Consider the following 18685-nt stretch of genomic DNA (forward strand, 5'->3'; position numbering starts at 1 on the left):
CTCAGTAATTTAATAGGAACTAACATTTATAGACAGTGAAATAGTACAAAACACCATATTTTTGAACTATAAAAAAGAAGTTATAAATAATGATAACCTCGTTTTATTTTAGTCTGATGTGATATTTTTGTATTTAGAAAAGTTCTTATATAATGCTTTATAATTATTATAAATTAATGTTTTTTATATATGTATTTACAGTATATATTTAATCAATTTTTGTTTTGATTATTTATAAGATTGTCACGACATAAGTGAAATGGTAGAAAAAAATAAATTAAAATAATTCTCATTATGTGGCAACTAAAACATCAAAATTGTATTTGATTATTTTTTCAATAATATAAAAAAGTGTAAATATGTGTTTATATTTTTTTTATTATTAAAAAAATAAATGTCAACTTTTATATGTTTACACTTATTTTTTTAATAACTTTTATAATGTCGACACTTATAGTGACATGACAAAATTTATTCTAAACATAAAAATATTTTGTAAAAACCTTATTTTAGTAATTTATTTTTAAATTTATCATATTTAGGAAAAAAAAAATCCTCTCCCTACCTTCTAAAGCTCAATGTTAATAAATCTATTAGTTTGAGCTTCAAAACGGAAGCTTGTGGTGGTCCGCTTAGTAAGTCTCAAAAAGAATTTTTTATAGAATTCATAAGCAATCTCAAATGGTTAAAGACTTAAAGTATAATCATATATTAGTAAAAATGGATTCTAAATTAGTCATTTAACTTATCTACTCTAACACGTAGAACTATCTCTGTCTATTTATTTCAATTTAGAACATTAGAGAGCTTATACATTTCAATAGGTTATATTTGTTTATAATGTATTTAGGAAAATAAAGAAATATACAATTTTTCTTGTAAATATTGCACATCCTGAAAATATGGTCATGAGACTTTCTTCCCCCTCTTAAGCTTTTACCTTTTATTTGCGAGAATACTTCTTGAATTGTCTTTCTTAAAATATTTAGTTAATTTTTTGGTTGAGCTTTTAACCCCATATTTATTAGAAAAAAAGTTATAAAATAAGCTCCTGTTTTATCCATAAAATTATAAACATAGATTTTTTAGACATTTTATCTTTAATTTTTATCTCTAACTTTACTAAATATCACCACTTTAATCTATTTTTGAAATAAAACAAATAACATTGTATAAAATCTACAATTATAATTAAAATTTTATAATATCAAACATTTCACAAATTTAGTACGATAACTTACTTTGCATTGCATTGTCGAAAATCTTGTACCCCAAACGAAATTTATTTCCTATAGCAATGAAGGATAAAGGCGCGAGCTCGCGGGAAAAAAAAATACTGAATTCATCATATCATGTAAAAAAATCATTAAAATATTTTATTTTTTAGAATTTTAATAATGAAAATAAATAATTATTTTTTTTAAGAATCAAAGTTTTTAGTTTTTTAAGCGACTATATTTATTGAAAACAAAAGGGAGCATGTAATTGATGGGTGATCTACAAACAAGTGACGTGTTGTCTTTAGTGATTTTTAAGTGAAACGACGTCTTTTTAGATTATTATTTCGTTGATGGTGTATTTAAAGAAGTGACATGGATGGAATGGACCCCAGTGTTGAGCATTTTTGTGGAGCAGTAACAGAACAATGGGCCACCCACCGGCGAAACGCAGCGAAGCCATGCTGTTGGCTCGGCCGCCGCCAAAACCCGTTCACCAGAATGATGCCGAGGAGGATGACGATAGCGTGAAGCAGCTCGGTGAATGCTCTTCTCTATATCTCTCGATGCAGGTCTACCTCGTTGCCTTTGTTACTTTTCCTTCTTAAACCCTAAATCCCTCAATTTTTGGAATAATCGAACTCGTCGATTAATAGATGAAGTTATTTCCCTTAATCTCCAGGATTGCGTTGTTCGATCAAACAGGAATTGGAAAGAATGCCAGCCAGGTATCCATTTTCACTCTCTCTCTCTCTCTCTGTTCCTTTGTGTGTGCGTGTTGTGTGTTTGATTTCTAAAATTTGAGTTGAATTTGTAAGAATGCATTGCTGGAATTCATATATTTGTTCTTCTTTTGTTTGGAATATAAATAAACTTTGAATATTATTTGGACGATTTTTTCTTTTATTGAATTCTAAATTTATTTTCTGGAGAAAATTTACATCACATGCCATGATTGTCTTTGAATTAACCATAGGCGTAGCAGTTTTGCACCAAAAGAAATAAAAGACCAATTTGAACTTTTTACAGAAGTAGAAGCTTTGAGGGAATGCTTTGAAAGGAGAAAGAAAAATAAAGGCAAGTAAGAAGTATACAGTGATGGAGTTTAGGTTATGCTTCCTAGTTTTGTGGTAGAACATTGATGTACTCACACTTTCACATACCCAAATAATATTTTTGCATCATAATTCGATTGAAAGTGATTGACATTGAACTTGGCAAGTGGAACGTTTATGTACACTGATCTTTAGATAAACAATGCTTCCGATTGGAAATACCAAAGATCAGTTTGTAGTTGAGTTATACAGATAGAATAATCACCTGCCTTGAGTGTTTTACTTCTTAGAATCATTTGCATTACGTATTTCTTGCTGTTTGATGACTGCGTGTTACATGAATGAAACCACTTTGCATTTTGACACTATAATGTTGATCTAGGTTAAGTTTGGATAAATTTTTATTGAGGTTTTTATAAAATAAAAAAATTAATATAAAAATGAATAAAATTTCTTTTATAAATAAAAAACAACTCATGCTTCTCTATTTTTTTAAAGTTTTCTCATTTTACTTTTTTAAAATTTGAAGATATAAGTTATTTTTAATTTATGAGATAAATTTTATTATTTTTAATATTGATTTTGTTATCCTGTAATGATTTCTTTGTAAATTTATCCAAAATTGGCCATAGTTTATTATGCTTATTTCGAATATGATCATGGGTGATGAAGTAATGGTACAAGTGAAACTATCCTTCGACTTTCTAGCATTGGGGTGATTTTGAAGGATTTGATAAAATAGCCTTATTATGATCATATTTTCAAGGATTTGACGAAAAACAAAAAATTCTTATACAAAGATCTGAAGTAGTAATACAGCAATATATATTGGGTAAGGATTATACTTCTTAACGGGCATAGATGCGCCTCTGATGCATGGTGTGAAAAGCCCTTGGTGGCAATGGTTCAATCATCGACTAAGATTCTCTAGAAGAAATATAATTTTTTATAACTAAGTACGTGTTTCAATCATCCACAAAGATTCTCTAGAAGATTTGTAATACTAAGTACATGATTGATTTAATTTAGTTTATTTTGAAGAAATAATTATTATTTTTATCTTTTTTTAAAATATTTATAATTTAATTGTTACCAAATACACCAAGTTATTTTACCAAAAAATTGTACTGAGTTATAATTAGAGAGAGAGAGAGAGATGTCATTACTTTTTTTTTTACTTTATAATGGTCAAGAAAACAAGTACTTCTTTTCTTTTATCTATCGACTTTTAAAAGAAAAATTTGTTTTTATTATATGTCCTTTTACAAGTTCAACACTAAGAATTTCTAGCTTTTTAATTATGTCCTTGTTTTTGCCCATTTTTGAACCCTGTACACGCTTAATATAAATGAGAAAAAGATAATAGTAGAAGTTATTGGAAGTTAAGGATAATTTATATATAAATAAATATATTAGTTCCATTCATTAATTGTGCTTTGTTCTCCTGAACAGATAAATAAAAAGAAATGGAAGGAGTGTAAAAATAATTAAAGAAAAAGTAAAATATTTATGGCATAACAAATTATTTAATACTTGTTAATAAATTATATTTTACTGACAAATGTCCTTTCAAAATTAAAAATGGGTTGAATTAAATGAATACTTTAATTTTCGTTTAATACACCTTTTAAAAATATTTTTAACCAATGCATTCAGCATATTTGTTAGCCAATTGTGTTGAAAAATAAAAAATAACTAATATTAAATACTTCGTGACTATTGCTTTTAAAGATACAAATTAGCAAAACCCTTGTTAATTTGAAATTGAAACATAATCAATTTATGTTTGAATGCAACATGACCTAAATCCAAATTATGACATAAACGCAACTTAGCAATGCACGGACACTACTCCAAATCCAATTATAGGTTAGGCTTCGATACTATATGTTTTTGTGGATATAATCAATACCATTTAAAAAATTCTATTTAGCCTACAAAAAAATTTGAATTGTGCTTTGTTGTAGGGCGCCTATGAATACCTCTGGGTTCACTACCTACCGTAACGCCATGCAGACCTATCAAATCACTACACTCAAACAGAAAGGCCATGCAAGAAAATGGTTATTGGTTTTAGTACAATATATGTTCAGTCATTCAAACTTAATCCGCAGCTGTCTTAAAACCATAATAGAAACACGACAATAATAATTCACTAGACACCTCCATTGAAATAAGGTTTCATGTTGAAGTAGTAGCATTTCCAGGAACAAATTTGACAGAAACACTATTGACACAATGGCGCTCATCAGTGGGGGTTTTGAATCCCTCTCCTTTGAAAACATGACCCAAGTGTCCACCACAGGCTGCACAAGTTATCTCAGTCCTCCTCCCATCTGGGTCCGGCTGAAAATCACAAGTTCCATAATTTCAACGCAAATTATTTTTCAACCAAAAACAAACATTGAAGATTAATTCTTTTCATTAAAACACTCACTGATCGGTTGATAGCACCCGGAAAACCCTCATAGAAAGCAGGCCAACCACAACCAGAATCAAATTTGGTAGAAGACTTGTAAAGAGGAGTTCCACAACCAGTGCAACTGTAAACTCCTTCTTCAAAGAACTTGTTATATTCGCCCGTACCCTTCAATCTACACATGTTCCCAGTGTTAAGAACAGTTACAATTCAACTCATGTAAACCAATTTCATGGCTTAAAGGAGGCTATTAAGAGCAATAGAGCATCCAACACAAGTGTTTATGAATGCAAATATGCACACTGTGCAACCCAAACATCTTATTCAAGGAATAATAAAAAATAAATTTTTGCACTTCCATTCAGCCCCCAGAAGCTCAAATCCCACCATCTTCTTGAGGAAAAAAAAAAGGAGAAAATTTAAGGTTCGAATTCCAATTGACAAAATAATACAGTAGAATCATATGAAGAAAAGATTGGGAATATACTCAGTTCCTTTCTGGCGAAGGATCCGAAACTGCTCCGGAGAGAGAATGACCTTCCATTCCTCCTCTGTTTTCTGAATCGGCGTTGGTGCTGCCATTGACTAACGCTTTCCGCTGATGCTCCACCCACACCCTAACACCTCCCAAAGCCCCTTATTATATAGTCCCCCATTGCAAACAAAGAAACAATACCAACGTTTACTCGGAAAATGAACTTGGACGGAAAATTGGGTCTCGACAGTGACAGTGGGCTTCATGAGAAATGGAGCCACGTGGCACTATTAATAATTAATTAACATTTTTTGTCTATGTTTAATAATTAATATTTGAATAATTTTGGTAAATTTATCACAATTGATAATTCATTTAAATATTTAAGAATCAAAATAAACTTTACACTAAATTTTAAAGGATAAACATATTAATTTTATTTATAAAATTACATTTAACTTATTGTAAGATAGCAAATAATATTTTTGTATTTTTTAACATTTTAAATAATTTATACTTGTATAAAATAACGTAATAACTTAGTTTTTAGTTATTTAATATATTTTAACTAATTTTATGACTAAGCAGAGTTTTAGATGAATTTAATGGTGTCTTTTGTTAATGATACACGTGATTTAGAAAAATGAATTCAATAGAAGAATAAGGAAAATGATAAATGCTTGTCAAATTTGAAAAAAAATGTAAGTGTTTGCATGATTTGAAAAATAAAAAATACTAATTAGTTGAAAGAAATTAAAGACTAAAATTACACATAATTTAAATTTAATAAAATAATTATATAATTAAGATATTTAATTCCTTTCAATTAGATTAATCATGTAATTAAATGCGATCTATATAACATCGACGATAATAATTGGACGGCGAGTTAATTGTATAGCACATTATTATAATATTTTTTAAAAGTACAATAAATTCGAAAAATAAATTAAAGAACTCAAAATTGTAGAAATGCTAAATTAAATGAATGAAAATTAGAATTAAGTTAGTGAAGAAGTTAATCAGAGCCAATAGTATTTTTCTTTAAAATTGCTCCTATTCAATATGTGATGAATACTTTTGAATTACGTTAAGGGCCTTTTGGTTGATAAAGATACGATAAAAAAATAATAACATTTAAAAGTTAAATTAAAATAACAGTTAAATGTATTATATTAATTATTTTAACTCGAACAACATAAAATTTGTATTAAAAAGTATAAAATAAAATTATCCAATCGAATATGGACTCATAACACCACAGAAAGTTGTTTTACCTTAATCTATAATCTAGTTACGAAAATATATGCATCGCCTACAAAAAGGTTTTAAAATTAAAATTGGAGTAAAAATTTAAAAACTGAATGAGTGCTGGAAGAAGAAAAGTAGCAGTGAAGAAAAAAGGTTTATAGATTTATTTTGTTTTGAATTGATTTGCAAGGAAGCAGTAGCAGAAGCACTCACAAGCGAGCCTCTCTATACTGTGAAGAATGGTTCGGTTCGGGTCGGTTCGGTTTGGTTTGGTTTTTGGCTGAAACCAATTCCACAAAGGATCAACAGTGTAAGAGTGCTTCAGCGCTACCCCAATCTTTCATTTCATTTGGAATTAATGCAATAGAAGAAGAATAAGAAGAACAAGAATGTCGTATAAGGGATTTGGGAAGGGTTCGGGACCCATCGCACCTCCCAAATCCCAACCCGCTTTCGGTCTGAACCCTCCCTCTTCTTACCTCCCAACCCTACCCGTTCCTTCGCCACAACCCAGACCTAGGTACGTTTTTTTTTTTAATCAATCTTTTCTATTCTGTGATGTGATGTCATCGCAAAGTGCCTTTGGAATTCAAACGATTTTCTATTTTGCAACTGTAACACTTACGATTAATATGTCAGTGTAATTTAAATTTGTTGAAGTGGATCAGTGGACATACGGGTGATGATAATTAACATTAGGATTTGAATAAACATATGAAGTGGATTAATGTAATTTTAATTGAATCTACGTAGTGGGATAAGGATTGGTTGGCTGTTGTTGCATTTCGTATGTGGTGCGGTTTTGTGCATGTAAATTTCCATGTATTTACTTCTGTTAGTGTGTTTAACATTGACAATATTGTTAGGGAGAAAATGAGTAATATTGACATGCTAGGATTTGGATAAAATCGCGACATTTTTATGTACCCTTTTGGTGACACCCATTGTATATTTTTCCTTTTTTGCTCCTCACTGAAAGGAAAGTTTTCCCCTCTGTTATGGCAAAATAAGGTGCATCTTTTGACTGCCATTTTATTTTTTGAGAATAACTTGTGTTTGTCCTTTGTTTAGAGAAGAGATTCTTTTCATGGTCATAGTTTACTTAAGAAATTCCTTCCATGACGCATTTTGAAAGTTCATATTTTCTTTCAGAATCACTGAATCTTCTACTTGGAGCGGCGGACAAAAACTGTTTTATAAAGATTTGGATGCACATACTCCCGAAAGGCCCACTTCAGCCACAACATATATTGCTCCACACGATTCCATGACTGGTGTTACAGCCAGAGTTTCTAGATTTCCGAACCCAGAGAGAACTAGATCTCCTATATCATATGCTGATGTTGATGCTTTGGAGAATTCTGATCAAATAGTTCTAAGAAATAAGTAAGATAATACTATCCATAAACTGTAGTACTTGCATCTTTCTTTAAATTTATTATGCATCAGCATCAAATTTTTCTTGTTTGGATTGGAATATCATATGTATAAAGCAGAAATATGTCAATCCAGTTTTATAGACTTAACTTCTTTTATATCATTACGTGGCTTTTAAATAATTTTATTGGTTGCCTTGTTTTGAATTTATCATGAAACAACTTTTTTCCACAAAAGATTCCTTATAGGTCTCAGGTTGTTGAGTTCAAGGTTATATTATATGTCAACATGGATAACTGAAATGAGCAACTGGAATGGATTGTCTAACCCTTTTTGGTGTTTCATTACATTGGGAAAAACATATGATTATCTTTTTACATTCTTTTATCTATAATTTTTCTCAGTGGATGATAGATTCATTGTAACATTCTGACCTAGGAAAGCCAAGTTAATTGACATTCTTCTGTTCGCATTCTTTGAGCCATAAGTTCTTCATATTTACTATGAATTGTCATGCCTTTTGGTTTTATCTCTTTTGTTCCACTTATCTATTTGAGGCTTTACTTTGTTCTTTTCTGCTGATTTCTGTAGCCACCAAATTTACTCATTGATGACCATGGTCACTTCTTCTAAAATCACAATCACCTCCTAATTGTTGTTGAGATGTGTTGTCTTCATCTTACAGATTTGCTTGCACTGATTAATTTTGTATTTATATTTCACTTCCTATATCCCTATGGTTCAATTGATCCATGTAGCCAATCCATACTAATGGGTAGAACTTTGTTATCGCCTGCTATCTTAAAATTCTACATCGCACTTGCCTTAGATCAAGTGATTTTTGTTATACAGGCCAGCTTTATTTCCCAGCACTTTGGATAGCCGGGCAAGTGCTCCAGTCAATAATGCCAACTTTTCAGCCCATCAACTCCAGTCCTCAGTCTCTCCATATGTTGGTTCTCAGAATCCTCAGCTTAGTTTTACTGAAGAACTTAACAGTCAAGGCTCAAAGAGAACTAGGTCCCCGCCTTCACCATCTGCCAACAGACAGCAGATTCTTAATGTTGCTCATAAAGACTTTAGAAGGTAATGGAATGGATTTTTTTCCCACCTGTCCCTGATGTAATTGCTATTTTCTTTTTTCTTTGGCGAAGTTTGTCTGTCAAAATTTGATGTATCTAAGTTTATGGAGTTATGTCAGCAATATTTTAATTTTCATTCTACCTAGCTGAATTAAATCTTAAAGAAGACTGACCTACTTGTAGTTTTCTAGGAAACAACTAACTAAATATGGACATCCAATTGCAATGATATGAACAATAAAATGATCTGCAACTAGAAGTAATTGTAAAATGCTCTAATAGGTGTAAGTATTTGGTTAAATTTTGGATTTCTTTCTGTGTGTATAGGTTTTAGAATCAGTAGTTTTTTAGAAAAAAGAGTGCTTTATGCTAGACGAGAGAATAGAAAGGGTTTACTGATTAAAAGCTGTTTAGAAATCTATACAAATGTGATCAACATCTTCAAAATAGCTGTGTATCTGTTTTCAATAAACTCTTAATTTGAAATACTTCATCAAAGTGACATGTGTCATATGGTTATCCCTAAGCTTATGTTTAAATGCTTTGGTTATGATGGAATGGAATGGTTTGTAATGGAACAGAGTGGAGTGTGAAGAGACAGATTGGAACTTTTTTTTAATTTTATTATTATATCTATAGTTTGGAAATTATTTAGAGTATTGATGTGGAAAAGCATACAACAAAAACAACCACCAAGCCTTGGTTCACTAGGTGATGTGGAAAAACATGGAATTAAAAGTTATAAATTTGAAATTGTAATATTGTCCAAATATAATATGTAAAGCTAAGGGAAAGGAAAAACAATAAAATCATCATTATTTATAAACATAATAACATGAAAGAATGGCTACTTTACATATACTGGAGGAACATGCATCCTCTATTTCCCTTCCCTCCTGTCCCCTCGTAAATCTATATTGCTAATGGTGGAATCACTTTACACCCTCTTCATTTCTTCACTTTCCACCTATCCCAATGAATAAAAATAGCAAATGAGGGAGAGAGAACTCTTGTTGTAGATAGGAACATTGTGGTTAAGTAACCTCGTAAACAGAGTAAAATGAGCGAAGTTTGTTCTAACATTTCAGTGGTATAAGGGAAATTTACTATTCGTTTGTACAGTGTATGAAAAGGATGGTTTACGTTTGCAATGATATATGTAGACAAGGAGGAAGCTATTATAAACTATCAATGTTTGTTGATCCTAGTGTTGGTGTTATGAAATATATGAATTAAGCTTGCAGGTGTGAGTATATGTTCTACTATAGCAATTATATATAATTTATAGAATGAAACTGGATATGGATTCATTAAGCCTGTTTTATGGTTCTTCTTCCAGGCCTTCTTTGTCTCCTCCTAGATTGGGAAGTGCATCAAACGTTCCAAGGACTGTCCCTCATTCTCAATTTCTCCAAAACCCTTTTCCATCTAATGTTCCTGAAGTCACTGTAAGCAAGTCTTTCAGCTCCACTGCTCCTAAAAGAGCAAGGTCACCTCCTCCATCATTTGCAGCCAATGAAACCCTTGAAGGAAACTCTATTTCATCAGAAGACAACTCTGAACGGTAACATTAGGTGCAATGGCACCATTTTTTGTTCATTATGCATGTTACTTTATCTTAAAGTAATTTTTTGATAAAATATCTATTCTTATTGTGTTGTTCAGTGAAATGTTAGCCAAGGCAAAGCGTTTAGCTCGCTTCAAGGTAGACCTAAGCAAATGTGAACAAAATAATGGTGATGTTGCAGACCAAAAGGCTTCTGCAAATAGACATGAACAGTCTGTGTTGGAGCAAAAATATGTGGGGGTACATTTAATGGATTCATCTAGCAACATTACCAATGGCCATGCTGTTACTGACAATGAAGGCTTGGACACATCCAATGTAATTATTGGCTTATGTCCAGATATGTGTCCTGGTATATTTCTCTATTTTAAATTTAAGAGTGAACCTGTGAGAATTGTTACATTTCCTTCTCAAGAAAGGTTTGGAATTCCTTATCTATTTTTAATGTGGAAAATGTAGTTTGAGAGAACTCCTATGCTAATGTCATTTTGATGTTTGAGTAAAAAAAAGTTCCACAACCTGAAAAGTTTAGCCCAAATTTCGACAGATTTCACCTAGATTCTGGGTGGTTGTTGGATGGGATAAAGTGGCAGGACCACTCATCCATCCAAGTGTTAATGAGCATGTTATCTCATTCCATCGAAAATTCTGGCATTTTCCTTTTATTTTTATTTATTTATTTTTTGATGCTGGGATCTGTCTACTTTATTGGGAGCATAAGCATGTGGTTTCATTTTCTTTTTGATTTAATTTGTGTTTCAGAGTCGGAAAGGGGAGAGCGTGAAAGAAAAGGAGATCTTGACCAATATGAACGCTTGGATGGGGATAGAAATGTAACCAGCAGACTTCTTGCAGTTAAGAAGGTGAGTGTTAATTACTATTGTTTTTCCTACCAAACATCTTATTACTTTTTCAAGTATTATTAATACGATTCATGACAGTATACTAGGACAGCAGAGAGGGAAGCCAGTTTGATCCGGCCCATGCCTATCCTGCAGAAGACAATTGATTATCTGCTAACTTTGCTAGATCAGCCTTATGATGAGAGGTTTCTTGGGGTATACAACTTCTTGTGGGACAGGATGAGAGCAATTCGGATGGACCTGAGAATGCAACACATTTTCAATCAAGGGTCTATTACCATGCTGGAAAAAATGGTGCTTCCTTGTGACCATATCATCAGTGTTTATTTTTGTACATGTTGATAACCAATGGTTCTTGTCATTGCTTTTATGAATGAGTGTGGATGGTAAAGAGCATAGGCTCAAAATCCTTGGGCACTCATTTACAGATTTACTGTTTCCCTATGCAAATATGTAACTCCCATTAGCAACCAAAAATATGGAAACATGTTACTTATTCTTTGTGTACTATCAAATTTTAGCAACCTGAATTTATCCCGTAAGGACTTTGCATGGATTGGAGTGATGGTCAATTGTCTCTTAATTTACTTTAAGCTGTCTGAACTCTGAATTACTCTTGATTTGTTGTGCGTAGCTGCCAACCCTTACATATTTTTGAAATTTGGGCATCTCGATCTTTTTCTTTTGAAAAATTTCCTTTCTAGTCATGTCTGGTGTTCTGACATTACTGCCATAAATAGTTATTGGTCACTGTAACATGCTTTTTCTTGCTCATTCCAGTTTGTTTGGCTAATCCCTATATAATATAGTAGTTGTAGAATCAAGATCATATGCCAAAATTAGCATTCATGCTTTTCTTGTAATAACATATAAAAACCAGATTATTACTCTTAAGTGGTAATATCAAGGTTTTCTTCCCCTCCTATTTCTTTCAAAGCTATATAGACTCAGACTGTCAATACCAAATATGTACATTTGGTGTTTATCAATTTCATATTTATTTACTGGTAGAATAATTTTTTGAAAGTTTAGAACCTGCATATGCTTGTTGCAAAGTAGTATCTGATGATTATGAAGACTAATGAAGCTGTTGATTTCTGTGGTCAGATAAAATTACATATCATTGCAATGCATGAATTATGTGAATACACTAAAGGGGAAGGATTTTCTGAGGGCTTTGATGCTCATCTCAACATTGAACAGATGAACAAAACTTCAGTTGAACTGTTCCAGATGTATGATGATCACAGAAAGAAAGGAATGAATGTTTCCACTGAAAAAGAGTTTCGGGGCTACTATGCTCTTCTTAAATTGGATAAGCACCCTGGTTATAAAGTAAGTAGCCTTTGCTGCACTTCAATTTTTATGGTTTCATTTGCTATAACATATCAAGGAACTAAGCTAGTTATGCTAGGTTGAACCTGCAGAGCTCTCCCTTGATATTGCTAGGATGACTCCAGAGATAAGGCAGACTCCAGAAGTTCTATTTGCTCGCAGTGTAGCAAGGTTGTAATTCCTGTAGAAGTTAGTTATCTTTTTGTTATCATGTCTGTGGTCTGACCATTCCTGTTTGCTTGCTTTGCAGAGCTTGCCGAACTGGTAATTTTATTGCCTTTTTTCGGCTTGCAAGGAAATCAACTTACCTTCAAGCATGTCTAATGCATGCTCACTTTGCAAAGGTATGGGATATTCCTGTCTTCGATTTTATACTATCTTTGGCTTTGTCCTTATAAAGCTTAGGGCTGCCATGTATAGACTGGTTATGCATTTACTCGATTCTGGCAGGCAATGTATGAAATTGTTTAAGTTTATGGGAGACCAACTAATGTAGTTTCTTCTCCTAAATGAACATGAGATATGTGCAGTTCCCAATCAATTACTTGATATATGAGAATACTTCCATGCTTAAAGACAAGATGTTTCTTGCTCAGTTTTGTATAAACATGCCTCATGGTGCATAACTTTCAGAAGGATAAGTAAAATTAGTTTGATTTAATGTGATCCATTTGAGTCTGCTTTACATCAGTGGAAAGAATTTGTGGAATTCACTTTAGTTATGATTTTGGTAGATTATGTGACTAAGCTACATCTGACTGGAAACCCTAACCTTTTATGTCTTCTGTTACTTTTACCAGTTGCGTACCCAGGCACTTGCTTCTCTACATTCGGGTCTACAGAATAATCAAGGTCTCCCCATTGCTCATGTTGCTGACTGGCTTGCTATGGAGGTATATTTCGTGGATAGCTGTGGATGTTTACTGTCTCATTTTTTCTTTTTTCTTGTGTGAGTGGGGGTGTGAATGTTGAGGGCACAGGACAGGGGATTGTGTTGCTGAATTTCCAACTTTGTCTTACATTGACCTTTGTCCTTTTAATTAGGATGAGGGCATAGAAGGTCTCTTGGAGTATCATGGGTTCTTGCTAAAAACATTTGAAGAACCATATATGGTGAAGGAAGGCCCATTTGTCAATGCTGATGTTGATTATCCCACCAAGTGTTCGAAACTTGTGCATAAGAAAAGGTCCGAAAGGATAATTGAGGATGTTTCACCCACAATTGAAGCTGAATCACTACATGTTGAGACTATGAAAGAGATTCAGATGAGGAATGCAATCAATGCATACAAGCAAGAACCACAAATAGTTTCAGCTGTTGAAAATGATAATTCTGTTCAGAAGGTTGATGAGGAAATTCCAGACTCTGAAACTTTTTTCTCCCCCAAGGATAGTAAATCAGGAAAGGCATTTGAGGAAATGCACACTGTTCAGGACAATGGAAAAGATCATGATATGTCCCCTTCACGTCCATCACTGCCAACCTTTCCTTTCCCTAATGTTATACCTGAGCCACAATTTACTAGAATTGACAATTTTAAGAGTACCGATTCCAGTTTGATTTCTAGTAGCTCTCCAAAGAGAAACTTGCAGTCTAATGTCGATGGAAGGCCATTAGAGATTGGACCAAATGCAGCTCCATTAGAAAGTTCATTTGGTAATAGTTTTTCTGTGCCACCTCCTGTGGTTCAGTGTGTAGCCAAGGATGAATCTCTGCTTATTCACCATGAACGTGAAGATGAAATTAATGAAGTTGGAGAAAATATTCAAGATGAAGAAATAGCTGAGGCGAAGCTGAAGTTGTTCTTCAGGTTCTTATTCTTAGTTTTGTTACAGAATTTTAGAATTTTACATATGAATTTTTTGTGTATGTACACTATTTAATACTATTTTTAAATCATTTTCCATGTCTTCCTGTCAGGTTATGGAAGAGACGAGTGTCAAAATTAAGGATGTTACGGGAAGAGAGGCAATTAGCATCAAATGCTGCACTAGATTCAATGCCAATGGGTCCCCCAATTCGACATTATATAGATGTAAGTTTGATAGGGTTTTTGTAAGTTTTTTAGTAAATTGCTGTTGCTAGGGTAAAGGTGATGAGGATGGGAGTAAAATAAAGATGACTGCTTCTAATGGTGCATCTTTTAAATATAAATGAGGGTTTTTGCCACTGAATAAAGATGTTGATTTGCCTTTTTAAATTCTTATGGAACATTCTAGCTAATGACTTCCCATTAACCCTGAAGATAGTTACTGAATTAGCAAAACCTATTTTTCATGATTAAATGTTTCCACTGTGTGAATCTAGTAATTTCATTTGTTGCATTAGGAAGTTGTTTTGTGAATTATTTATTATTGACTTTGGTGGTCCATTTTTGTGTAGCAACCTGGTAATGTCAATAAGTTTGACATCGATATAGTTATGAGGGAGAGATGTGAAAAGCAGGAAGAATCGTGGTCAAGACTTAATATTTCTGATGTAGTTGCTGGTACACTTGGCAGAAGAAACCCAGTTGCTAAATGCCTGTGCTGGAAAATCATTTTATGTTCTCAGATGAACAGTGGATATGAAATGGGGGCATCAGGCTTGTGGTTGACCTCAAAGATCATGCCTTCTAATGATGATGATGTGGTTATTTCATCTCCTGGCATGGTAATATGGAGGAAATGGATTTATAGTCAACCTGGCATTGATCCTACCTGCTGCCTCTCTGTAGTTAGGGATACAGCATTTGGTAGTCTAGATGAGGTGGTATCTGGGGCAGGTGCAATTTTGTTTCTTGTGTCTGCGAGCATCTCATGGCAACTTCAGAGAGCTAATCTTCATCATCTTCTAATCTCTATTCCCTCTGCGGCCTGCTTGCCTCTCCTGATCTTATGTGGTTCATATGATGAAAGGTTTTCTTCTGTTATAATTAATGAGCTGGGCCTTCAAGACATTGATAAATCACGGGTTAGCAGCTTTCTGCTTGTTTTCCTCAGTGAGAATAGGCAGATGGAACACTTGGGTGGGTTTTTCAGTGATACACGATTAAGGGAGGGGCTACAATGGCTGGCAGATGAATCACTCTCGCAACCCAACCTTGGCTGTGTGAAAATCAGAGATCTTGTTCACACCCATCTTAATTCCTTCTCGGGGGTGCAAGACCTTGTCAGTAACTCTAAGTTGGGTCCTAATGACTATATCACATTGTTCAATGAAGCCTTAGGTTGCTCAGTGAAAGAAATTATTGCTGCTGCCAATTCAAATCCTGCTGGTTGGCCGTGTCCAGAGATTGGTTTACTTGACAAGTCTTGTGATGAAGATAGAGTAGCAAAACAATACTTGCCAACTTTGGGATGGAGCTCAAATGTGAAAACTGAACCAATTATTTGTGCTTTGCAAAACTGTAAGCTCCCTACTTTTCCTGATGATTTATCCTGGCTGGCCAGAGGTTCTACTGTTGGACATGAGATAGAGAACCAGAGAATACAGCTTGAGAATTGCTTGATGCAGTACTTGACTCATACTAGTAAGATGATGGGAATTTCTTTGGCAACAAAAGAAGCACGTGTCACAATGCAAACCTGTGCTAGACTTGAGCTGTGTGGCTCAAGCTATCGTGTAGTTCCACATTGGGGTATGATTTTTCACCGAATTTTCAACTGGCGTTTAATGAGTTTATCAACTAGGGAAATCTCAATGGCTTATGTCTCAGAATGTCATCATGTTGCTTCTCCAAATGTGGGCTATGAAACATGGCTATCTTCATGTTATTATCCAGACGCATCTTTAGATGAAATAATCAGAGTTAGCTGCAACTCCCCTCTTCCCGTTAATGGTCGCCCAAGGCCAGAAGCACTCCAACGTTTTGCACAGAGGGATTCAAATGATGTGTTTCATGAGACTGCTAACCCAAGGGATTCTGAAAGCAATCTTCCACTTGATAAATTTCCTAACATAAGTACAGCTAGCACATATGGTTTGTATAATTCAAATAGGGGAGCATTAACGAATGGGATACCAATCAAAGAAGCTGACAAGTTAAGCAAGTTGTTGGAGCAGTGCAACTTACTGCAGGATGGTATAGACAAGAAGCTCTTTGTATATTTCTAATGGGCGTGTGACTTCTTTCTGTTTTGTATGTATCATCAAGAAAAGAAAAAGTGAAAAAAGTATGTCAATCAAATGCTAATTAATAGGAAATTTTGTACGATAAGTATATTATAACATCTATTCCTTTGTTATTTCGTTTCCTTGTCTCTCAGCTCACAAATATTGGGGACGGGTGAATGGTCGGTCAGAGCAACTCCTGTAACACTGTTGGACTTGGAAGAAACATGCCTTCCTGTATTATAATTGGTAATATATTTGAAATATTCAAATGAATGTGGAGTCTGATTAAGAGAATGAGGAAACTGACGACTGCATACCAATTTGACAACATAAGCAGTATTTGGCCAAAAAGTTTATTTGTAACGTTTCAGATTTCCACTAATGTTATTTTACATTTTCATGGAAAATAAATTTACAATAATTTTTTTATACGTACAGAAAAATGAAGCAGACAGAGGAAAAATGATAGTTTAGCACCAAAGTATCTCAGGCTTCTTTCTTATTGTTGCCAGCATTGTCGTCTTTCTTTGATAAAACCAACATTTATTGTTAAAAACTCTCCCATATTTTTCTATCGACGCAGAGCAGGGTGAGGACACATTATTTGGACTTACCTTGTTATTTTTTTAAAAGAAAATGTTAACCTCAACTAATAAAGTTACTAAAAGTGACAGGTTTTTATTGAAAAAAATATATTTATCATATTAAGATTTAAAAATGTGTAATAAATATTATATTTTTTGTAATTAAAAATACTAAATTTATATGCTTAAACTTAAAAATTAATAAAAATTACTTTTAAATTCACTCAACAAAGTTATTATTTTAGATAAATTTCACATGCTATGTAGAATGAAAGAGTATTTTATACATTTACACGTGAAATAATTATAATCGTTAATTTTATATTAATAGATAATAAATATAGTAATTTTTTAAAAAAAATATAAATATTTTTTAATTTTTAAGATATTAAAAGAATCACAATCTATGATTTAGAGAAAATATATATTGATCTCTTAAATCTTAAAGTATTGTAGTAATTACTATTATTTTAAATAATCTAAATCTAACATGTACTCAATTTGTCAAATCAACTTAAAAATAACTAAATGTTTGCTTTTACCTATTTCGTAAAAAAAAAAATCTTATCCATTCTTGCAATTAGTTATGTGAGAGGGGATATCTTTTCAGAACTAAGAAATTAAGTTATGGATGAAGAACACTGGCTCTACGCCGGAGCTTAGCTATTAGTTATGTGGGAGTAGTACTCATTCTACTATTATATATATATAAAATAATACCAACCCCATTCTCTGTTTTCCTTGCTTGAGTTGTTTAATTTTCTTGTTGATTTTACTGGTTTGCATAATTATTATTGTTATCATTATCATCAAACATTTTACAAATGCAAATTAGATAACATTTTCTTTCCGATCTAATTGTAAATCGCACGTGAAATGAGTTTATAATACCAATGTTTAAAAGTAAAATATATGAATACAGGAAAATATAAGATATTGCATTTAGCATTACAATCAAAAGAGACATTCTGAAAAATTTAATGTAAGTGCATCTCACTGCGAAGTTTATATGACGTCCGATTTTAGTAGTACATTTTCTTGTATACAAATGTATATAGATTATAAACTCACGAATGCCCATGACATGACAAGTTTTGAAATATGACATAAATTGATACATGTGCCTTCCAAACGTGAGCATTAAAAAAAGCAGGTGCGCATCTTTCACATCCTTCGGTTCATAAATTATTAACGTACCCCAAATAAAAATAATGTCGTATTCTGTTTTAGGAGAATGGTTGGTTAATATGTCGTGTGTTATTGCTCATCAAACAAATAGAATCGTTAAAAGGTGTGGACTCTCAATGCTGCGGTATGGTCCATGCCATGGGAACTGGGAAGTGGACCTTTAGAAGCAGTGGAAT

General features: G+C 32.9%; 3 protein-coding genes across 4 annotated transcripts; 2 read left to right on the forward strand and 1 right to left on the reverse strand.

Moving 5' to 3' along the window:
- Positions 1 to 1152: 1152 nt before the first annotated feature.
- Positions 1153 to 2510, forward strand: LOC113847955 (cytochrome c oxidase assembly factor 4 homolog, mitochondrial). The gene is made up of 3 exons (XM_027477293.1): positions 1153 to 1789; positions 1900 to 1945; positions 2247 to 2510. The coding sequence occupies exons 1-3, from the start codon at positions 1646 to 1648 to the stop codon at positions 2300 to 2302; spliced, it is 246 nt and encodes an 81-aa protein (XP_027333094.1). The 5' UTR covers positions 1153 to 1645; the 3' UTR covers positions 2303 to 2510.
- Positions 2511 to 4344: 1834 nt separating this feature from the next.
- On the reverse strand, positions 4345 to 5329 carry LOC113847945 (peptide methionine sulfoxide reductase B5-like). Its single transcript, XM_027477282.1, has 3 exons — positions 5179 to 5329; positions 4710 to 4866; positions 4345 to 4618 (listed from the first exon to the last, which is right to left on the reverse strand). Exons 1-3 carry the CDS (start codon positions 5271 to 5273, stop codon positions 4454 to 4456), a joined length of 417 nt encoding a protein of 138 aa, XP_027333083.1. The 5' UTR covers positions 5274 to 5329; the 3' UTR covers positions 4345 to 4453.
- Positions 5330 to 6618: 1289 nt separating this feature from the next.
- LOC113865600 (SAC3 family protein B) lies at positions 6619 to 17164 on the forward strand. Of its 2 annotated transcripts, XM_027500287.1 has the most exons (14): positions 6619 to 6937; positions 7570 to 7803; positions 8647 to 8880; positions 10216 to 10440; positions 10542 to 10795; positions 11206 to 11306; positions 11385 to 11600; positions 12414 to 12641; positions 12721 to 12812; positions 12892 to 12985; positions 13442 to 13534; positions 13686 to 14452; positions 14563 to 14677; positions 15025 to 17164. In XM_027500287.1, exons 1-14 carry the CDS (start codon positions 6807 to 6809, stop codon positions 16735 to 16737), a joined length of 4497 nt encoding a protein of 1498 aa, XP_027356088.1. In that variant the 5' UTR covers positions 6619 to 6806; the 3' UTR covers positions 16738 to 17164. The 2 variants fall into 2 exon arrangements, with proteins under 2 accessions (XP_027356088.1, XP_027356089.1); XM_027500288.1 differs by lacking the exon at positions 8647 to 8880.
- The last annotated feature ends 1521 nt before the right edge of the window (positions 17165 to 18685 follow it).

The sequence above is a fragment of the Abrus precatorius genome, unplaced genomic scaffold (assembly GCF_003935025.1).
Source record: "Abrus precatorius isolate BTA unplaced genomic scaffold, Abrus_2018 Scaffold10, whole genome shotgun sequence".
Classification (NCBI taxonomy): domain Eukaryota; kingdom Viridiplantae; phylum Streptophyta; class Magnoliopsida; order Fabales; family Fabaceae; genus Abrus; species Abrus precatorius.

What these genes read in the sequence shown, in the direction of transcription:
- LOC113847945 (XM_027477282.1), bottom strand. Translation starts at nt 5,273, where the DNA reads ATGGCAGCACCAACGCCGATTCAGAAAACAGAGGAGGAATGGAAGGTC. An exon ending in CTTCGCCAGAAAGGAACTGA is followed by an intron (nt 4,867 to 5,178) that starts GTATATTCCCAA and finishes GAACATGTGTAG; the next exon opens with ATTGAAGGGTACGGGCGAAT. An exon ending in CGGGTGCTATCAACCGATCA is followed by an intron (nt 4,619 to 4,709) that starts GTGAGTGTTTTA and finishes TGTGATTTTCAG; the next exon opens with CCGGACCCAGATGGGAGGAG.
- LOC113865600 (XM_027500287.1), top strand. Translation starts at nt 6,807, where the DNA reads ATGTCGTATAAGGGATTTGGGAAGGGTTCGGGACCCATCGCACCTCCC. An exon ending in GCTCATAAAGACTTTAGAAG is followed by an intron (nt 8,881 to 10,215) that starts GTAATGGAATGG and finishes TTCTTCTTCCAG; the next exon opens with GCCTTCTTTGTCTCCTCCTA. An exon ending in TTACCATGCTGGAAAAAATG is followed by an intron (nt 11,601 to 12,413) that starts GTGCTTCCTTGT and finishes TTCTGTGGTCAG; the next exon opens with ATAAAATTACATATCATTGC.
- LOC113847955 (XM_027477293.1), top strand. Translation starts at nt 1,646, where the DNA reads ATGGGCCACCCACCGGCGAAACGCAGCGAAGCCATGCTGTTGGCTCGG. An exon ending in CTCTATATCTCTCGATGCAG is followed by an intron (nt 1,790 to 1,899) that starts GTCTACCTCGTT and finishes CTTAATCTCCAG; the next exon opens with GATTGCGTTGTTCGATCAAA. An exon ending in TTGGAAAGAATGCCAGCCAG is followed by an intron (nt 1,946 to 2,246) that starts GTATCCATTTTC and finishes AACTTTTTACAG; the next exon opens with AAGTAGAAGCTTTGAGGGAA.